The 15,956-nt window shown below is 44.7% G+C and overlaps 1 protein-coding gene across 8 annotated transcripts in view; it reads left to right on the top strand.

Annotated features, from left to right (window-relative positions):
• Positions 1-15,956, top strand: part of TAOK3 (TAO kinase 3) — a 141,976-nt gene that overhangs the window by 115,603 nt on the left and 10,417 nt on the right. For all 8 annotated transcript variants that reach the window (XM_037879189.2, XM_043529744.1, XM_043529746.1 and 5 more), the window contains 3 exons: positions 4,409-4,543; positions 12,240-12,476; positions 13,057-13,185. In XM_037879189.2, the coding sequence (XP_037735117.1) occupies positions 4,409-4,543; positions 12,240-12,476; positions 13,057-13,185 (501 nt within the window). The remainder of the gene's footprint in view (positions 1-4,408; positions 4,544-12,239; positions 12,477-13,056; positions 13,186-15,956) is intronic.

Here is a 15,956-nt window from a genome sequence, read left to right as displayed (position 1 = left end):
ATGCAGTTTTTCTACGTATATGAATTTCTCCAATCAAATGTCTTAGCTAAGATCATGGAGACTTTTCTCTAATGTTGTGTTGCCTAGATTCTTTGCACTTAAATATATCTGCTTCACCTTTCACAGAATTGCATGGGCAACACTGATTTTATGTACTGAAACACTTAAGGCAAGCTGTGGATCTGCTCATGTTCCCATCAAAATCCAAGGCAAAATTCTCATTGACTTCAGTGTGAACAGGCTCAAACCATATATACTTAATATGTTGAGTTCACCCTTGTTTATAACTTGCTCATCCCCAGCTATTGCTGACTTCTGCTCTGCAGATATTTTGAGCATGTGTGCGAAGGTTGTTCCAAAAGTGTGTCCTGGTCCATGCAGCTGTGACTAATGCTCTTGGGCATGGGTCAGTTTATTTAAAAAAAAGAAAACAAAAAAAACCAAAAAAAAAACCAGTTAAGCTAATTCTCATGCATGTGGTCAGGAAAAAACTCGATCAGACTTTGTGATCAGAGCATTTGGGGGGGGATATTATTAGCACAATATACTCAGTAATCTGAGTGCTGTGAATATGGAGATGTCCTTAGAATGTTGCGCTAGTCTAGTGGGTTAGCTTTTAAAGATTGTTTTTCAATGAGCAGAGAGGAGGAAGGATGATCTTGGGTTGATAGCACTGGACTGGGGCTCTGGAGATTGGCATTCAGTTCCTTACTCTGCCTGTGGGACCTTGGGCAAGTCACTTCACCTCTCAGTGCTTCAGGTTCCCATCTATAAAGTGGGGACGATAGTACCTTACTGCCCCACAGGTGTGCTGCATGAATAGTCGTCATTGCGTATAAGGTGCGCACATGCTATGGTGATGGGAACCGTATAAATAGCTAGATAGAGCCTGTTTGAACCCAGTTATGTGCCTTATGCTGTCCGAGTCAACAATATTTAGGCCTGGATAGACCCAGATCCAAACTTGCCCAAACTTTGGAGAGTTTGGATCCAATGGTCTGATTGTAGAGGTTGGCCTGAGATGCCAAGTTTGGCTCCTAACATCTTCAAAGATCCATACAACGGGGCTTGGAACCAGGTTCCAGATTGGACCCATGTCTGCTGAAAACTCATAGATGTTGCTCAGGCTATTGTCAGAAAGGAAGCAATAGATGGAACCTACAGACACCCATTCTTTGTGCTTGTAGCTAGACCTCTCTCAGGAGCTCTTGGCTTCACCGCCCAGTGTATGCTTCACTGGCAGAGGGAGAATGGGGTCCTCATGTCTCATTTGTCTTAACTCTTTTTACCTATTTGGTGCTAGCTGTCACTGCTACAAAAATGTCACCCATTGGTCTTGACAGCTATAAAGATTGGATGTATATTTTTTTCTGGCCAACCTAATAAATTTCTCTGTGTGTGTTGCCCTGTTAGCTTATCCAGGGTTGCTGGAGATTTTGCATGAGGCAGAAGACCCGAACCCAGACTCAGGGATTCCAAGGACAGTCATTGGGCTTTTGTCTACACCAGGTTCTCCAGCCGCTAAATTTTCCATTCTTTTTGTGTGCTTGATTACAAATTAACTGCCACGTACCTCAACTACATCAAAAAAAGGCCCTGTTGAAAGATTTTGTTGTTCACCTCTTGCAGACTGTTCTCTGGGTTGCCCTAAGATGCTGCTGCACATAAGTCAATGGAAGTTGCACATGAAAATGTGAGGACACACCCTTGAGACTCGACCCCTTAGAGAATCCAAGGGGTCTCACCCGCCTATTTCGTATGGGGGAAAATTAAAACTAATGAAACAGTGTCAAAGAGAAGGCATCATTTCAGGCTGTCTTGTGGAAAATGGAAAGGCGGTTTCACCCCCAGCCACTCACTCTTGTCCCTCTTTCCTAGGTTGGTCATTGCAGTGTAGAGAACTCCAGAAGTCCTCCGTAATCTACTTCTAAAAATGTTCCATACTAGGATTCCAGAAGATTTATTTTTAGTGGCTGGTCCATCTGCTTGAAACACTGTTGCCTATCCTATCAATAATGTCTTTTACAGAGCCCCTGATCACCCAGAACATTCTGATCCTACAAAGCTTCATAGATTGATATTTTCCCAATAGACCCACAAGAACCTAATTAGCTGAAAAATATTCTTGAAATTTAAATATTTAATCGTGATATTTCAGTAAAGACTGGGATCTAAGCTTTAGCTTCATTCAGGTATGTATATACATTTTAGACCCTCCTCCCTCTCTAATGCACACACAGCTGAAACCTAAAATTCAGACTAGTTTCAAGTATGGCTGCTCTCTAACCTTACGGAGTGTTTGCCTCTGTTAAAAGTAATCGGAAGGCAACAAAATGTCCAGCATCAGGGTGACAAAAATACAAAATAAAATAAAATTAAGCATCAGGGTGACAAAAATACAAAATAAAATAAAATTAAGCATCAGGGTGACAAAAATACAAAATAAAATAAAATTTTTCTAACAGTCCACAGACTTTCCATTTCTAGAAGAGACTTCCTTTTATTAATCTTTCTCTCCTTGCCCACTCTCCAATTTTTAAACCTTCCCTGTCCCCACCTGATTTAGGGGTGGCAGGTTGTTCAGCATCTTCTCTCTTGCCTGGAGGGAAGATGTTAAAAATACAGGGACCATTTTAAATTCTATTTCGTGACAACCCTGGCTATTCCTCCCACCCTGCCCAAAGCTCAAATGTGAGATGTAGCGGAGAGTGCAAAATCCCAAAATAGGGGACACAAGAAAAACCATTGGCTCTCAGCACCTTAAAATGATGTGTGGTTCACGTCTGGCTATATCCATTTCCTATATCCTTTACTTTTCTGCTACATATTGTTCACAATATAGAAAGTCCATGAATTTGGGTAAAATGGTGATAAATATGGTTCTAAAATAAAGTCTGTGTGAGAGAGATGCTCCTAGGAGGCGGGGAAGAAGCATGTCAAGACACACCTTGTCTGCACTAAGAGTTTTTTCATAGTTTCCTACTAGTAGTACTCACTGGTGGGAATACTAGTGAAGACCAGCCAGTAACTGTGGTTTCTAATCTTGTTAAGCTGTGGTCTAGAGGACAGGATGGCTACGAAGTCAGGGGCCATCTGCAGTGTTGCCTTCACCGAGTGTTCAAAAAATAACGAATCAGGCCTCTGAAAATCAGGAGAATTTTTTAAAAATTAGTTTGTTGATCTTTTTATTTGCCTTCTGGTATGAGGGCCTTTATGAGTCCCGTTTTCAACCTTTACTCTACAGCCACAAGGGCTAGAAACCTTTTTTTTTTTTTTTTAATGAAAACAGAGATTCTCATGTAATTGACTTCAGGAGCTGGGGCTTTAAGAAAATACCAAACGACAAGAGTTGGCAACTCTGTCTGCTCCAGAGCTTCCAGCTGTGCTAGGTCCTTTGACTCTGCGCTGGTGAGAGCAGCAGCTGGAATTCTTTGGCAAGATGTCCAGTGTATGCTGGACATGGCTGGGCTGACCCGGGAACACAGTTTGCAAATACTTTTCCCTTTTAGAAGTCACCTTTATAGCCATTTCTCTTAACAAGTCAACCGTCATGGACTTTCACAGGCCTGTCTGGAGAGGGCATGGATTTTGAGCGATCGACAGAATACTGCTTTTTGTTACAACACTTAAATGTGTGGTATTTCAGCTGCAAAATCACTAGTTCTTAAGCCTTAGACAACTAGAGAGTGAGAAATTTCAGAGAAGACCATTTGTGGTAAACCTATGAGCTGTCTCTTTAAATAATAAAAAAAAAAAAAAAAAAAAAAAACCCTTTGCGAGGCTGTGGAGAGAAAGTGCTAGAACTGTGCACGATCATGACTGGAAAGCAGGATCCCTGAGTGGTCACTGAGTCTTCCCAGCACAAGATAGGGAAGCTGATCTCTGCAAGCCTGCAATGTTTTTAGGCAGAATGATCCTTCTTCAGAGCAGCTAGCAGACAAAAAGATCAAATTAAGGAGAAAGCAAATCTTGAAAGGGAATGAGGCAAAATCTTGCTCCTGTGTTAAAAGGGAACGGCATCCTCCTGGCTAGACATGGAAATCACATTTTTAAAGGGATTATTTGGTTGCAGCGCTTTAAGCAAACCTTTGTGAAGAGTCTGATTGCTCTGCATTGCTTTGTGCTTTTGCTTCATTTTTGTGCACATATGTAATTCTGGAGGTTAAAAAAAAAAAAATTTCTGCCAGGGATTCAGAAGGCATCCCACTAGCGATCAGCTGACATTCTTAACTGAAGGCTGCAATGTGTTGCTTATTCATTTTGGACTGTGGGAGCTGCAGGGGCTAGCAGAGAGCTAAACTATGCCTTTCAAACACCAGTGCTTGTGCAGAAAGAGGGGTGAGAAAGAGGCAGCCGGTGAGGAAAGAGCACAGCTGGACTTTCTCCTTGTTTTTATCCATTTCTGCAGGATCATGTATTTATAAGGGATGAGGTGGGCCACAGGGATCACAGGCCTGAGCTGCGGCCTACCCAGTCAGTCCAGAATCAGGCCCTCCACTACCGGAACCGAGAGCGCTTTGCCACAATCAAATCAGCATCTTTGGTAAGCAAACCCCCCCCCCCCCCCCCCCAATCTTCCTCTCTGTCTCTTTGGTTGGGAAGAGGGTTAAGAATTTTCTTCTCCCCCATTTTTCTTTTTGTTGGCATAGCAACTAGATATTGCACAGAAAGGGGGGTGTGTGTGTGTGTGAGAGAGAAAGAGAGAAATGTAAAAAAATCCATGCTGGGTGTGTTTCTAGCCTATGTAAAATCAAACACATTTATGCGTGAAGTTGATTTCCTCTCTGATTTTTTCTATATTGCATCTCTCTCTTTTGTTAGTGGTGACTACTAGTAAGAGACTAATCGGTGTGCATGCATATATATTTATTTGCACGTGTATAGGTAATAGGTTTTGGTTTTTGAACAAAAAAATCCAAGTGCTGATATATTTAATCATTTAAAAAATGAGACCATTACCTCCCAGGGATGAATTGCTGGCTACATATGGCTCATTGATTTATTTATTTCAAGCAACTGTATTTACTGCATTTTTTCCCCATTCAAACCCATGAAACATCGCGTGGCTCCAATAAATGAGGATTTACAGCAGCCTGTGGGCTCATGAAGAGAGGAGAAGGGGTTGACAGGATCTGGCAGCATTTGTACTATTGCAAATGTGATCGTGTAGATGGCTTTGTAGTAGCAAAAGGGGTGTGTGCTGGAAGAGTTAGTTTCCTTGCCTCCTCCACCATCTCTCTGTCTCTCTCATACACATAGCCTGGAAATCAGCAGCAGCCTTCCGAGAAGGGGAGAGAGATGGCATAAGCAAGAAACAGGGTCCTAAACTGAAAATAAATTGAAATATTAAATATTTCAGCCGAACTGACATTGGAGGTCACATGGGTAGGAAGATTTACAAAGTATCCAGTGTCTGGCAATTGCATTTGCTGCCTATTATGACATCATCGTAGGCCAACCCAGAAATTACAATGGGTAACCCTCCCCCTTTTTGTTTGAGTGTGTATCTGAATGATTCCCCCTTCACCATCACCACCATTTGATGATTCCCCTCCACAACCCCAGCCTCTGTGTGTGTGTTAACCTTAGGTTTAAAGCCTGGGCAGTGAGGATATTAATATTGTTTGTGCTGCTGAAACCTAAAATGAAGCAGTGGAATTCAGACCACTATCATTCCTGTTTTTGGCCTGCATCTAGGGCAGTGAGTTTCTTTTCCCAGGTGTGCTTCTGAGTAGCACACGCTCTGATTGTTCCCCCCAAATTCAAAGGGTGACCTAGAAACCTGTGCATTAGAGGTCTTCGTACCAGCATTCCTGACCCAGCAGGGACCTGAGATACCCTACGCCCTTTCTCTGATATTCCCGTGTTGGGGACTGTCTGCTTTTGTAGACTGTACAGTGCCAAGCAATTGTCTGCACTGAACTCGTAGGAGACCCTCTTCCCAGTCAAGTTGGAGTCAGGGGACAAATGATAAACTACTCAACATGTCATGGTACAAGCCAAAAAAAACAACCCATATATATACTGGCATCTTGCTGGCTGATATCTTTTACCTGCCATAGAAGGCGCCTCACTACCTTAACCCCAACACCAGAGGGCATAATTCCTGTTCTCTTTCACCTTGAAATTCTCCAGGGGTTCTATTCCTTTGCCTCAGTACTTCAGTGAATTCTGCTATCAACAAGTTATCCCATGGCGATGGAGGATTTTTGAGAGCCATCTGCCAGCCAGTAGAGGGTGCTCATGTGAAGAATGAAATGCCTTGTCCAGACAGCCCGTTGAACTCCTGTGCTCAGGGCAGCTTACATCCCAAGGTCACTCCTAAACCCCACTTCATGGCAGCCTCCTCTGGGGCTGATACTGTGTGCACTGGGTCTTCGGGACACTTGGATTTGCTAAAGCTTCTCTGCCTACGTGACCAAATCCCCATATAGTTAAAGGGGTTGTGAGGCTGAGTAGGGAACTTTCTTTCTTCCTGTCATTTCCACGGAGCTCGTTCCTGAGGGAAAGTACGTTTGGGGTCATGCTGGGCTGGTTTGGAGTTCACATGAGTGCAGCCGTGCATGCACACCATGGTGTCTTCTGGCAAGAGTGAATAGGAGACTGATGATACCTACCGGTTAAATCCATTCAGTATATCAACCAGCACCACTCTCTTCTTAGGTGAAGCGTGGGATTTCCTTTCATCCATACGCTTCCATCCTTCCGCTTCCAGTGTGTGTATCTGAGAACACCTCCCTGTCCTTTCTTATGCCAGGAATGAAGTGGAATGACAGGAAAGCAACATACAGTAGCAGCTCATGTGGAGGTTTTGTTGTTCCTCCCTTATCCGAATACAAAGGAAAAGATTAAAACGGTTTCCCCATAAAAACCTGTCAGGGGTAGAGGGGATGTAGTTGCATGTGTGGGTATTACAATCTTTTGTGTATGTTTTATTTCACTTTATAATGGGAATACTTGTTTTCTTTCAGTTCGGTTATATCAGTGGCTTTCCCCCTTTGATTCAAAGACCTCATTTATGTAACCTTTTTGTGGTTATATGCCACTTCAGTTGCAGTTAATAATTCTGTGGAGATGGGAGGATTCATAACTCATCCTCACTCCGATCTGTTTTAGGGTGCACGTACAGAGGGAAAGCTCGGAATTGGTTACTTAGTGAGCATCAGGTGGGAGATTTCTAGCTTCCCTGCAACCAGCCATTCCGATCTCAAAAGTTCTCCATTCTTCTAGTTGGTTTTCACTCTGTTGCTTCCATAAGGTATCTTAAGTGAGGTCCTGTCTTCCCTACATGGACGTTAGATCCCATGGCATTGGCATCTTCTAAAATAAGAGCAGATTTGATTGCTCCCCCCACCCCAGGCCACTCCCCATTGCTATCCATCAGTTGCTTTCTTTGGGTTCTGCCCCCCAACCCCTGAAGAGTTATGCAGTTGTGAGAGAAATAATGACTATTTCATAAAGGCCATGGACTGCTCTGATGTTAGTAGAGATCTCTTGGGATGAAAACATCTGTGTAAACATGCGTTGTTTTGTTCAGGTGAAAAATCATCTTCCAATGAGACTCCCTCAAAACCCCCAGCCTGACAGATGGACAGCACTGTAGATAGAATGCATTCTGCTCTGGGGAGGGAGGGGGGGTGTATTGCAGAATTGCTGTCCCAACTGGTTGAATTCAGGAACAATATCTGTGATCTCTGAACCTTCAGGCTCTCCCTGGTCTGACTTTGCTGTAGTGCAGGCCCTCAGAGGAGATGAGTGTCTCTAAAAGGGCACTGTCAGTTTGTAACGTAGTCCATTTCCAAACATTAGTTAAAAGTCCTTTCAGGTAGTTCATCTACCCCTGAACCCATCATAAATGTTATGGTTATACAGTCACACTTTCCCATTGATTTTAAATGTGGTTTTTTGCCCTGTTTCTGCATGGGAGCACCACACAAACAATAGGGAAACTGACTGACTTTATAGGAGGAACAGTGAAATGGACTTCCCACAAAGTGCTGCTCGAGGCACAAAGGAAACAAGCTGTGAAAACAGAAATATTTTTTTTTTCTAATCTCTTTCAGAGACAGTGATCTTAGGTATTTTTTGTAACAATAGTAGGTAAAAATTATTCAGGCAAGAATGTGATGGTTAACTTGCTGTGCCTTTTTAAGGAGGATTTTAGTCCTCTTCTGGAACCGAGGTTCTCAGATTTGTTCATAGTGTGGACCGCTATTTAACAGTGTATCTCAAGAGCCGCCTTCTTTCTCATTGTTTATGATTCAGACCATTTGCAATTCCGTCACGTCCCTGTGGCAACAGGTGCCATCACTTACGTGGGACAGCAAGGAGAATGCGTTCCATGTGCTTTTTGTTGATTTTAATGCAATATAGGAGGTGTCAGCCTTGTGTGCCCTGCCACTTCTCCACAGATCATGAACCACATGTTTTGCACATCACCAGTGGTCCACAGGCCACAATTCAAGAACCTCCGCTCTGGAGCTTGGAAAATCCCAGTTTCCCTCACCTGGAAAGAATGCAGGACATGCTGCATCTTTATCACAAAGGTCAGGCAGAATCCACCCTGAAAAGGAAGTTGGTCAAATCCATGCATTTAGAGACAGGATGGGGTTGGATGACGGTAACAATATTGTTTGATTTTTATTTATTTATTTTGGGCTCGACCCCTTTTTCTGAGGACCTACCACACTTTTGGATGCCTACCTTCATAGTTGTTCACTTAATATGGGTTTTTAAGATGATGGCCTCTGGTGCTTAAAATCCTAGAGAGTTAGTGACAGTAGCAATGTGGATTCAACTGAAGGCCGCCTTATTCTGTTTGGAATCAAAATGCAGACAAGGGAATCTTGTATTCTCGCTCTGGGACCTTAAAGTCCTTAGGCATCTGGTACATGAAGGCAGTGTTCTATGGGTCTGCCCACTGAAATAACATCAGGCCAGTTGGATTCCAAATAGAGACATGTCTATTTTAATTAATATACTGTTCTCTGGGTCTGTTGAAAATCTGTGGCATTCTATCCACATGGTGTGTGTTTCTCTTGACAGAATCACCTGACTGATAGTACCTCAACCCCTGCCTACAAAGTCTTCAGTTGATACTATTGTCTTCTCATAGTCCTTTTTCTCATTGTAAAAGACTGGGCATCTTTTCTTGAAACACCGCCCCCCCCCCCTTTGCTATCAGGGGCTGATATTTCTGGAAGACGGTTATGTGGATTCTGGTTGCTCATCTCACCTGGATGTGAGAGGTGGGCATGGCTCTCTGGGGAGAGGATATGGTGTGCAGGCTGAGTAGTGTGTAGGAAGGAATCCAAGTAATAGCTAGAGCTGGGGAGGAGGGTTGAGCTAAACTTTCTTACTGTTAATATCTGTTAATAAAACCAAATCTCAGGGAGGATGAGTTTGAATTCTGCATAATGTGTAGAGTGGTTGGGAGCAGGCTGGAAAAGACACCTGGTTACACATCCCTTAACCATACTAAAAATGGGGGACAAGTAAGCCTTGGTAAAAGCTGTTGTATTTTATTCAGCCATTCAATTCTGTAGCTGTCCTAACAACTGTTTAGTATGTTTATTTCAACACAGAACTTTAACAACTTCTAGTATGTTTGGCTTTAAAGTATTCTGACATTTTCTGATCACCTGGGAAATAATTTTGCAGTGAACAAATCAGTCTTCTTCCCTTATCCATTATAATCTGTGGGATTCTGTTCATAAAGTACTTTAATGTCCTTGTATAGTCAAGGGTGCCATTAACATGTTGTGATAGTGCTTCCTCACTGCTCTCATGACTTTGTGTCATTAACATCGGACTGACCTTCACCCCCATCGTATCCATTTGAAGACTGTCACTCATCATGCCATAGTTGGTTTCGCTTCCTACTGCCGGTGTGCAAGTGTATGATCAGTCTAGTTAACTTCAGAGTAATGTCCTTCGATCCTTGATGTGAAGAGGAGATGTTTCTTTCTCTTGCACATGGTTGGCTTTAACACAGCCACAAGTTCTCCCTGGGAATGGAGCCTTATTTAGACAGAAAATGGATGGTCTAGGTGGATACATTCTTCTGAATTAACTGCATGTTTCTTTTTTTTTTTTTTTTCCTGCATTGGTAGAGGTTGCCCATTTTGTGCCATAAATTCCATTGTTCTTATCAACAGTTATTCTGGGCCTTTGACTCCAGTTTTACTGATGGTTCATTATTACATACTGCTAGCTGTTCTCAGCCCACAACAGGGTAACAGCCTTTCAGCACTCTTCCTATCCTCCATCCAGAGCTGCTTTTCATATCCCGCTGCAGAATAAAACTCTACAGTCCTGGTAGATGGGTTGGCTGGGTTGAATTTGAGCACGCAGCCACCATGATTTCACTCTACAGAGCCCATACTGTTGTTCCCAATGGCATCTCAGCTGTCTTATCAAACTTGTGCCGTTTTATTGCTTTAGATGGTTTTGTTGATTGCTGCTTCTTGCCAGCTAGTTGTCTTAAAATGCTGGACTGGCCAATGAGTGTTTAATAACCAAAAGCAACTGTTGTTAAAATACAAGCCATCCAATGGCCCATGATACACCCCATCCTAAGTCAGTGCTCAGCTGTTGCTTCTTAACACCTTCTAGCAGCTGTGATGATGCAGTGCCTTCCACTTCTCCCTCTGTGGATGCTGTGGTCACTGCTTAGCTACCCACAGAGCCTGGGGTCCCCCAAACTGCAGAGAAAGTTGCCACTGTGCATGAGAATAAGGGTTGTTTTGTAAAGTTTCTGTAGTCTCCGTTAAAGGTCTGAGAACCATTTGCTTCTTGCTCCATCTGTGGAGCGCAAGCCTACTGCAGGGATCAGAGACTGTAGCCTTTGTGCCATCCATGCCAGGCCCGGCGTTCACCCCTAGCCACTGCCTGTGAATAGCAGCAGGGAGTGAGATGGTGGTTTTGGTAGGCAAACCTATGGTCCTATCTTTTGACCAAGATGAAGATGGTTGTGGTCTGTGTGACAATGCTCTCCTTTGAACGGGGAGCATTGCAACTGCTATTTTCTCCTTAAAATTCCTGGCATAACTGAAGCTCTTACCTCTCCTTCGCACGCCTGCACTTGGAGCACAGAAATCAATGTGCACCCTGTGAGTTTGTTTCAGCTGAACAGTGTTTGTAATCTGCTTAGACCGTATGATCCACCTTGTTAATACTGTTCGGTTATGGAACAGTGCGCCCTTGTGTTTGGAACACTGGGTCCAATGGGCGGGATCGCTCTTTAAAGAGCGTGCTGTACCCAGCGCCTCGTTTCTGTGCGTGCCACTCATGGGAACCTGAGAGCAGGGAGATCTGCCTGTGTGTGTGGATTGTCAATAGAATCCACTGGAAGCAGAAAATAACACTGGCAAGCACTTTTTGATCATCGTTCAGGAACAACTCATAAGGAAGAATGTAAGGCTGTTGCAGTCGCTGGGGGGGAGATAAAAATCGAGGGGTAGAGAATCCTTATGGGATGGAAACCAGGTGTAACATATAAGGTGCAGATGTAGATGGCCAGATGCAGGGTTTCCACCATGAGTTTTAGTGAAAGGAGGCTGTGGGCCAGCAGTCTCAAGGTGAACCTGCAGAGTGGGGGCAATTTAATAATGAAAAGTGCTGACCTGGTTTGTTCTGGTGTTACTCTAGGTTAGATTGCGGGTAGGGGAAGGGAATGGATGGGTGGGGGTAGATGATAAAAGTGAGCCGCCTTCCAGAGCTCTGGGAAGGAGCCTGGAATGAGGCAGCTCCTCTTAGGAAAGGAGCATTTAATAAGGGATAGAAGCCAAGGAGTTTTGTTTCTCCCTCCGTCATGACCATTTTATGAACCCTGCCCAAGAGGGACTCTGTAGGTCTTAGAGCTGCCTTTGTTTCCATGTGCTCTGTGGGGTTCCCTAACCTGATCAGTGAGCTGCCTGCCCCTCTCCTGCATAAATGGCTGGGCATTTCCTGCAAGGAACAGGGCACGTTCCGTTACTGAACGGGCACTGAAACCCCTGAATAATGTGGGAATATCCAGCTGGGCACCCGAGGCGAGAGGCGTTCCCGGCCTGTAGGACTCCTCGGTGTCGGGCCGTTTGACGTTAGACAGTAGCTGCCGCGGTAAAACCTTGGAGCAGCATTCCCGGTGAGTCCGTGTGTGGGTGCTGGGAGTTTGCTTAGCGGGTAAGTAGCTGTGAAGGGGAGACTTGCCTGCACCGGGAGCTTCTAATGCCTTTTTTCCTTTTCAATGACATCAGGTTACAAGACAGATCCATGAGCATGAGCAGGAGAACGAGTTGCGGGAACAGATGTCAGGTTATAAGCGGATGCGGCGCCAGCACCAGAAGCAGCTGATCGCCCTGGAGAACAAGTTGAAGGCCGAGATGGACGAGCACCGCCTCAAGCTGCAGAAGGAGGTGGAGACCCATGCCAACAACTCGTCCATTGAGCTGGAGAAGCTGGCCAAGAAGCAAGTGGCTATCATGGAGAAGGAGGTCAGTAATTCAATGAATTACCTATCTGGGCCAGGAGACTGAACAGAAAAGTATTGCAAGTGATCTCCAGGGAAAGACTGTTCAACCATATCTAAAACATGTACTTTGGGAGCTGCAAGTGGCTACTGTCTGAGGGTGCTTTGGTAGCTTTTTACCTAACCAGCTGGATCTCAGTCTAGTTCCTAATGGACAGGTGTCCCCAATCACCAGTTGGCAGTGACTAGTAACATTGCTGGCATTCCCAGAATTGGCCCTGAAGACTGAACTACCCTCAGCCCTAGACGTGGTGGTTCTAGGTCATGGGATGATACATGTTAATTGGGTAGGGTAAAGAAGTTTGCACGGTCCTAGCCTTGAGAATGAACAATTTCACATTCGATTTTGGTGGAGGAGACAGGAAACACGAAGAAATTCCTAAATGTGTAGTGGGTGGTAAAATTTTTACAATTAAACTTCCATGTGGTTGAATACTGATGGGCTAGGACCTTGCGCCGCAGGGTTTGAGAGTGGCCGAATGCACAATTACAGATTGCTCGGTGATAGACTTTGTGCACTCACTCGCTCATGCTCTCTCTCTCAGGCAAAGGCGACTGCAGCGGATGAGAAGAAATTCCAGCAACAGATTTTGGCTCAGCAGAAGAAAGACTTGGCGACCTTTTTAGAAAGTCAGAAGAAGCAGTACAAGCTTTGCAAGGAAAAGATTAAAGAGGTAAGAACCACCACATTTCAAAGAGGTTTGGAGCAAGTATGGTCCAAGCTTTGCTTTTGATAAATTTGGGCCTGCATAGTGATTTAATGCCCATTACCGCACGGCGATCTAAATTCAGATTGCTAACTCCTCGGGCTTTCAGGACCTGGGAGAGCCTGGCAGTGTTCCAGAGTGATTTGCAGAGTCTCAGTAGCAGCAGCTGGCTACAGGCAGGTGAATCTCCACAAAGCAGGATCTTTACCCCTTGAAAGTCATAGGGAAAAGGAGAGCTCCTGGAGAATTCCCACCGGCATCCATCACAGAGCACCCACGTAGCCATTAGCTTTATTTAAACCATTGATAAGGCACCTGCCAGTCGTCATCAGTGTGCCCAACAATTACTAATACAAAATCAAAGCCAATAAATGGCCTGCCTATATATACAGCCAGTCCCACCCCAAACTGCATGCATAAAGGCAGGCACCACACCAGGTCAAAGGGACTAGTTAGCATAAAGTGCAGGGAGAAAAAAGACAGCAAAGGAGGAGCAGGAGAAGAGCCTCATTAAGGGTGTGAATCAGCAAAGTACTTGAGCATGTACGTAAGTACTTTGCTGAATGTGTGCTTAAGAAAATACAGACAAGGAGAAGTCTGCAGAAATGAGCAGGCTTTTGCCTCAGTGCTCCAAAGGCGGCCAGCAGGACTGTTGTCCTCGGAGTGTTCCCTGTCCAAAGAGCCTGGCCTGACATAGTCCTGCTTCCAGCCTCAACTTATTAATGCCCTTTAAGGTGCAATGGTTTATCTGTGATGAGCTGACTGACCCAAGGAATCTCCAGAACCGTGTCCCGCCTTGCATGCTAAGGCTAAACAACGTCACATCAGCCGCCAGGCACTGACTGATGTATAAGGGGGAGTTGCCTACTCCTGATCAGAAAATAAACCAACTACGTCCCTACCCCCAGGAAGGAAAAATGCCTGAGAGACCCCTGGTATAATTCTGTATCCAGACGCCCTTGAGGCTGTGGCCAACACGCTCTGCAGCCTGGACTGGGGGCCCATTTGGCACCACTATAATGTTGCTCATTAAATTACTGGGTTCCTGGTATTGCCACAAGGACTGTTTTGCCATTCCCCATCTCTTAGCAGAGCTGAGCACACATCACGCTCCTTGGGGGGACGTGCCCAGACAGTGACTCTAATCAGCCCTCAGGGGTGTCTGAGAACAAGCAGGCTAGCCTGTCTCCATCCCGTCTAGCCTATCTTCACTGAGCTGTAACACTTGGTTGAAATTCAAACAGAAAAAACCTTCCCCAAATATCCTGTTTTTCAAGGGGTGTTACACCATTCAATCAGTGGAAACTCTTCAAAAAAAAAAAAGTGTATTTTGAAAAAGTGTTTCACTGAAAACTGCAGCTCAGATAGCCTTTAATGCAAGTACACTAACTGTCCAAACTGTGCTGTTCTTCTTGTGGCTTGCCTTGCAAGTCTATTTTAGTACAAGACATAATGTGCATTTACATGGCAACTTGCAGTTGGGAATCAAAAGCACTTTGCAAACCTTTCCTTTATTAAACTTGCTACCAAAAACCTTGTGTGGGGGGGTGGGGGGATAGATAGATATATCATCATTTTGCAGCTGAGGAAACTAAGACATAGAAGGGTTAAATGACTTACCCAGGGTCACAGGACAAATGAGTAGCAGAGCTGGGAATTGAACCCAAGAGTCCTACCCATTCTCTTCCTGGAGTGCTCTTTAGCAATCCCTTTGGATGCCGTCACATTGTGTTCTTATCATTGCTCTCTATAACCCCATAGATGTTTGCCCTGCCAGTAATCTTAGTTTTCCTCTTTCTGATCCCCCTGGAGTCAGTGTATAATAGTTCAGCTAGAGAGGGGTTGGGCTGGGGACCCATCGGGATCCTGTGAACCCCAGGGTTCCACTCTTGCCATACGCCGCAGAGCTTTGTAATACATTTGTGCTTGAGAAACCGGCCAAAGGGTCTCCAAGCAAGCCAGGCTGGCAATGACTCGGGAACCAGTCCAGCTGTAGTTACCAAATGAAAGCAGTGGCTCTCAACTTAATGCCCAGTTTCACATGTGATGGGATACTTGGTACCATTTAAAAAACTGGGATTAGTAATACCTATGGTTTCATTTGGGCCCAGAGTGAGAGCGACCCCCTGAGGAAAAGCCAGACTGGACTGGGGAGCATTTCACTACATACCTGAGGTTCTTTTTTTGAAATCATTAAAGATGTTGGTACTGCCAACCCTTGGTGGCTTTAAAGAACCATCCAGGCTGCAGGTGCTGGTTCAGACGGAATAAAGGAAGCCAGGTGTCAAGTCATCAGTACAAGGAACATGGCCTCCCAGTAGGGTGTGCTTCTCAACACAGGTTTCACTTCTGTACTTTGTAAACTGGCTCAGGGAGTCAGAATTTCCTTCTTCTGTCCTTCTTAGCATCAAGCACCATATAAAAGCTAGGTAGTGTCCTTATCAAAGAATCATAAACAGAACTGCCTTGATCGTGAACTCAGGTGTTGGCGGCTAAGTAGCTAGAGCACAGAATTGGAATCCAAGCTCTTCTGGCTTCTATTCGTGGCTTTCACACTGACTTGCTTATGTAGGCTTTGGGCAAGTCATTTGTCTCTAGATCCTCCTGTGTAAAATGGAATTCAGTGGTGGTGTGAGGGATAGTGTCTTTAACGCACTTTGAGATCATAGAATGTCAGGGTTGGAAGGGACCTGAGGAGGTCATCTAGTCCAACCCCCTGCTCAAAGCAGGACCGATCC

Source organism: Chelonia mydas, chromosome 15 (genome assembly GCF_015237465.2).
Source record: "Chelonia mydas isolate rCheMyd1 chromosome 15, rCheMyd1.pri.v2, whole genome shotgun sequence".
Taxonomy (NCBI): Eukaryota; Metazoa; Chordata; order Testudines; family Cheloniidae; genus Chelonia; species Chelonia mydas.
This window is presented reverse-complemented; position numbering and strand designations above follow the sequence as displayed.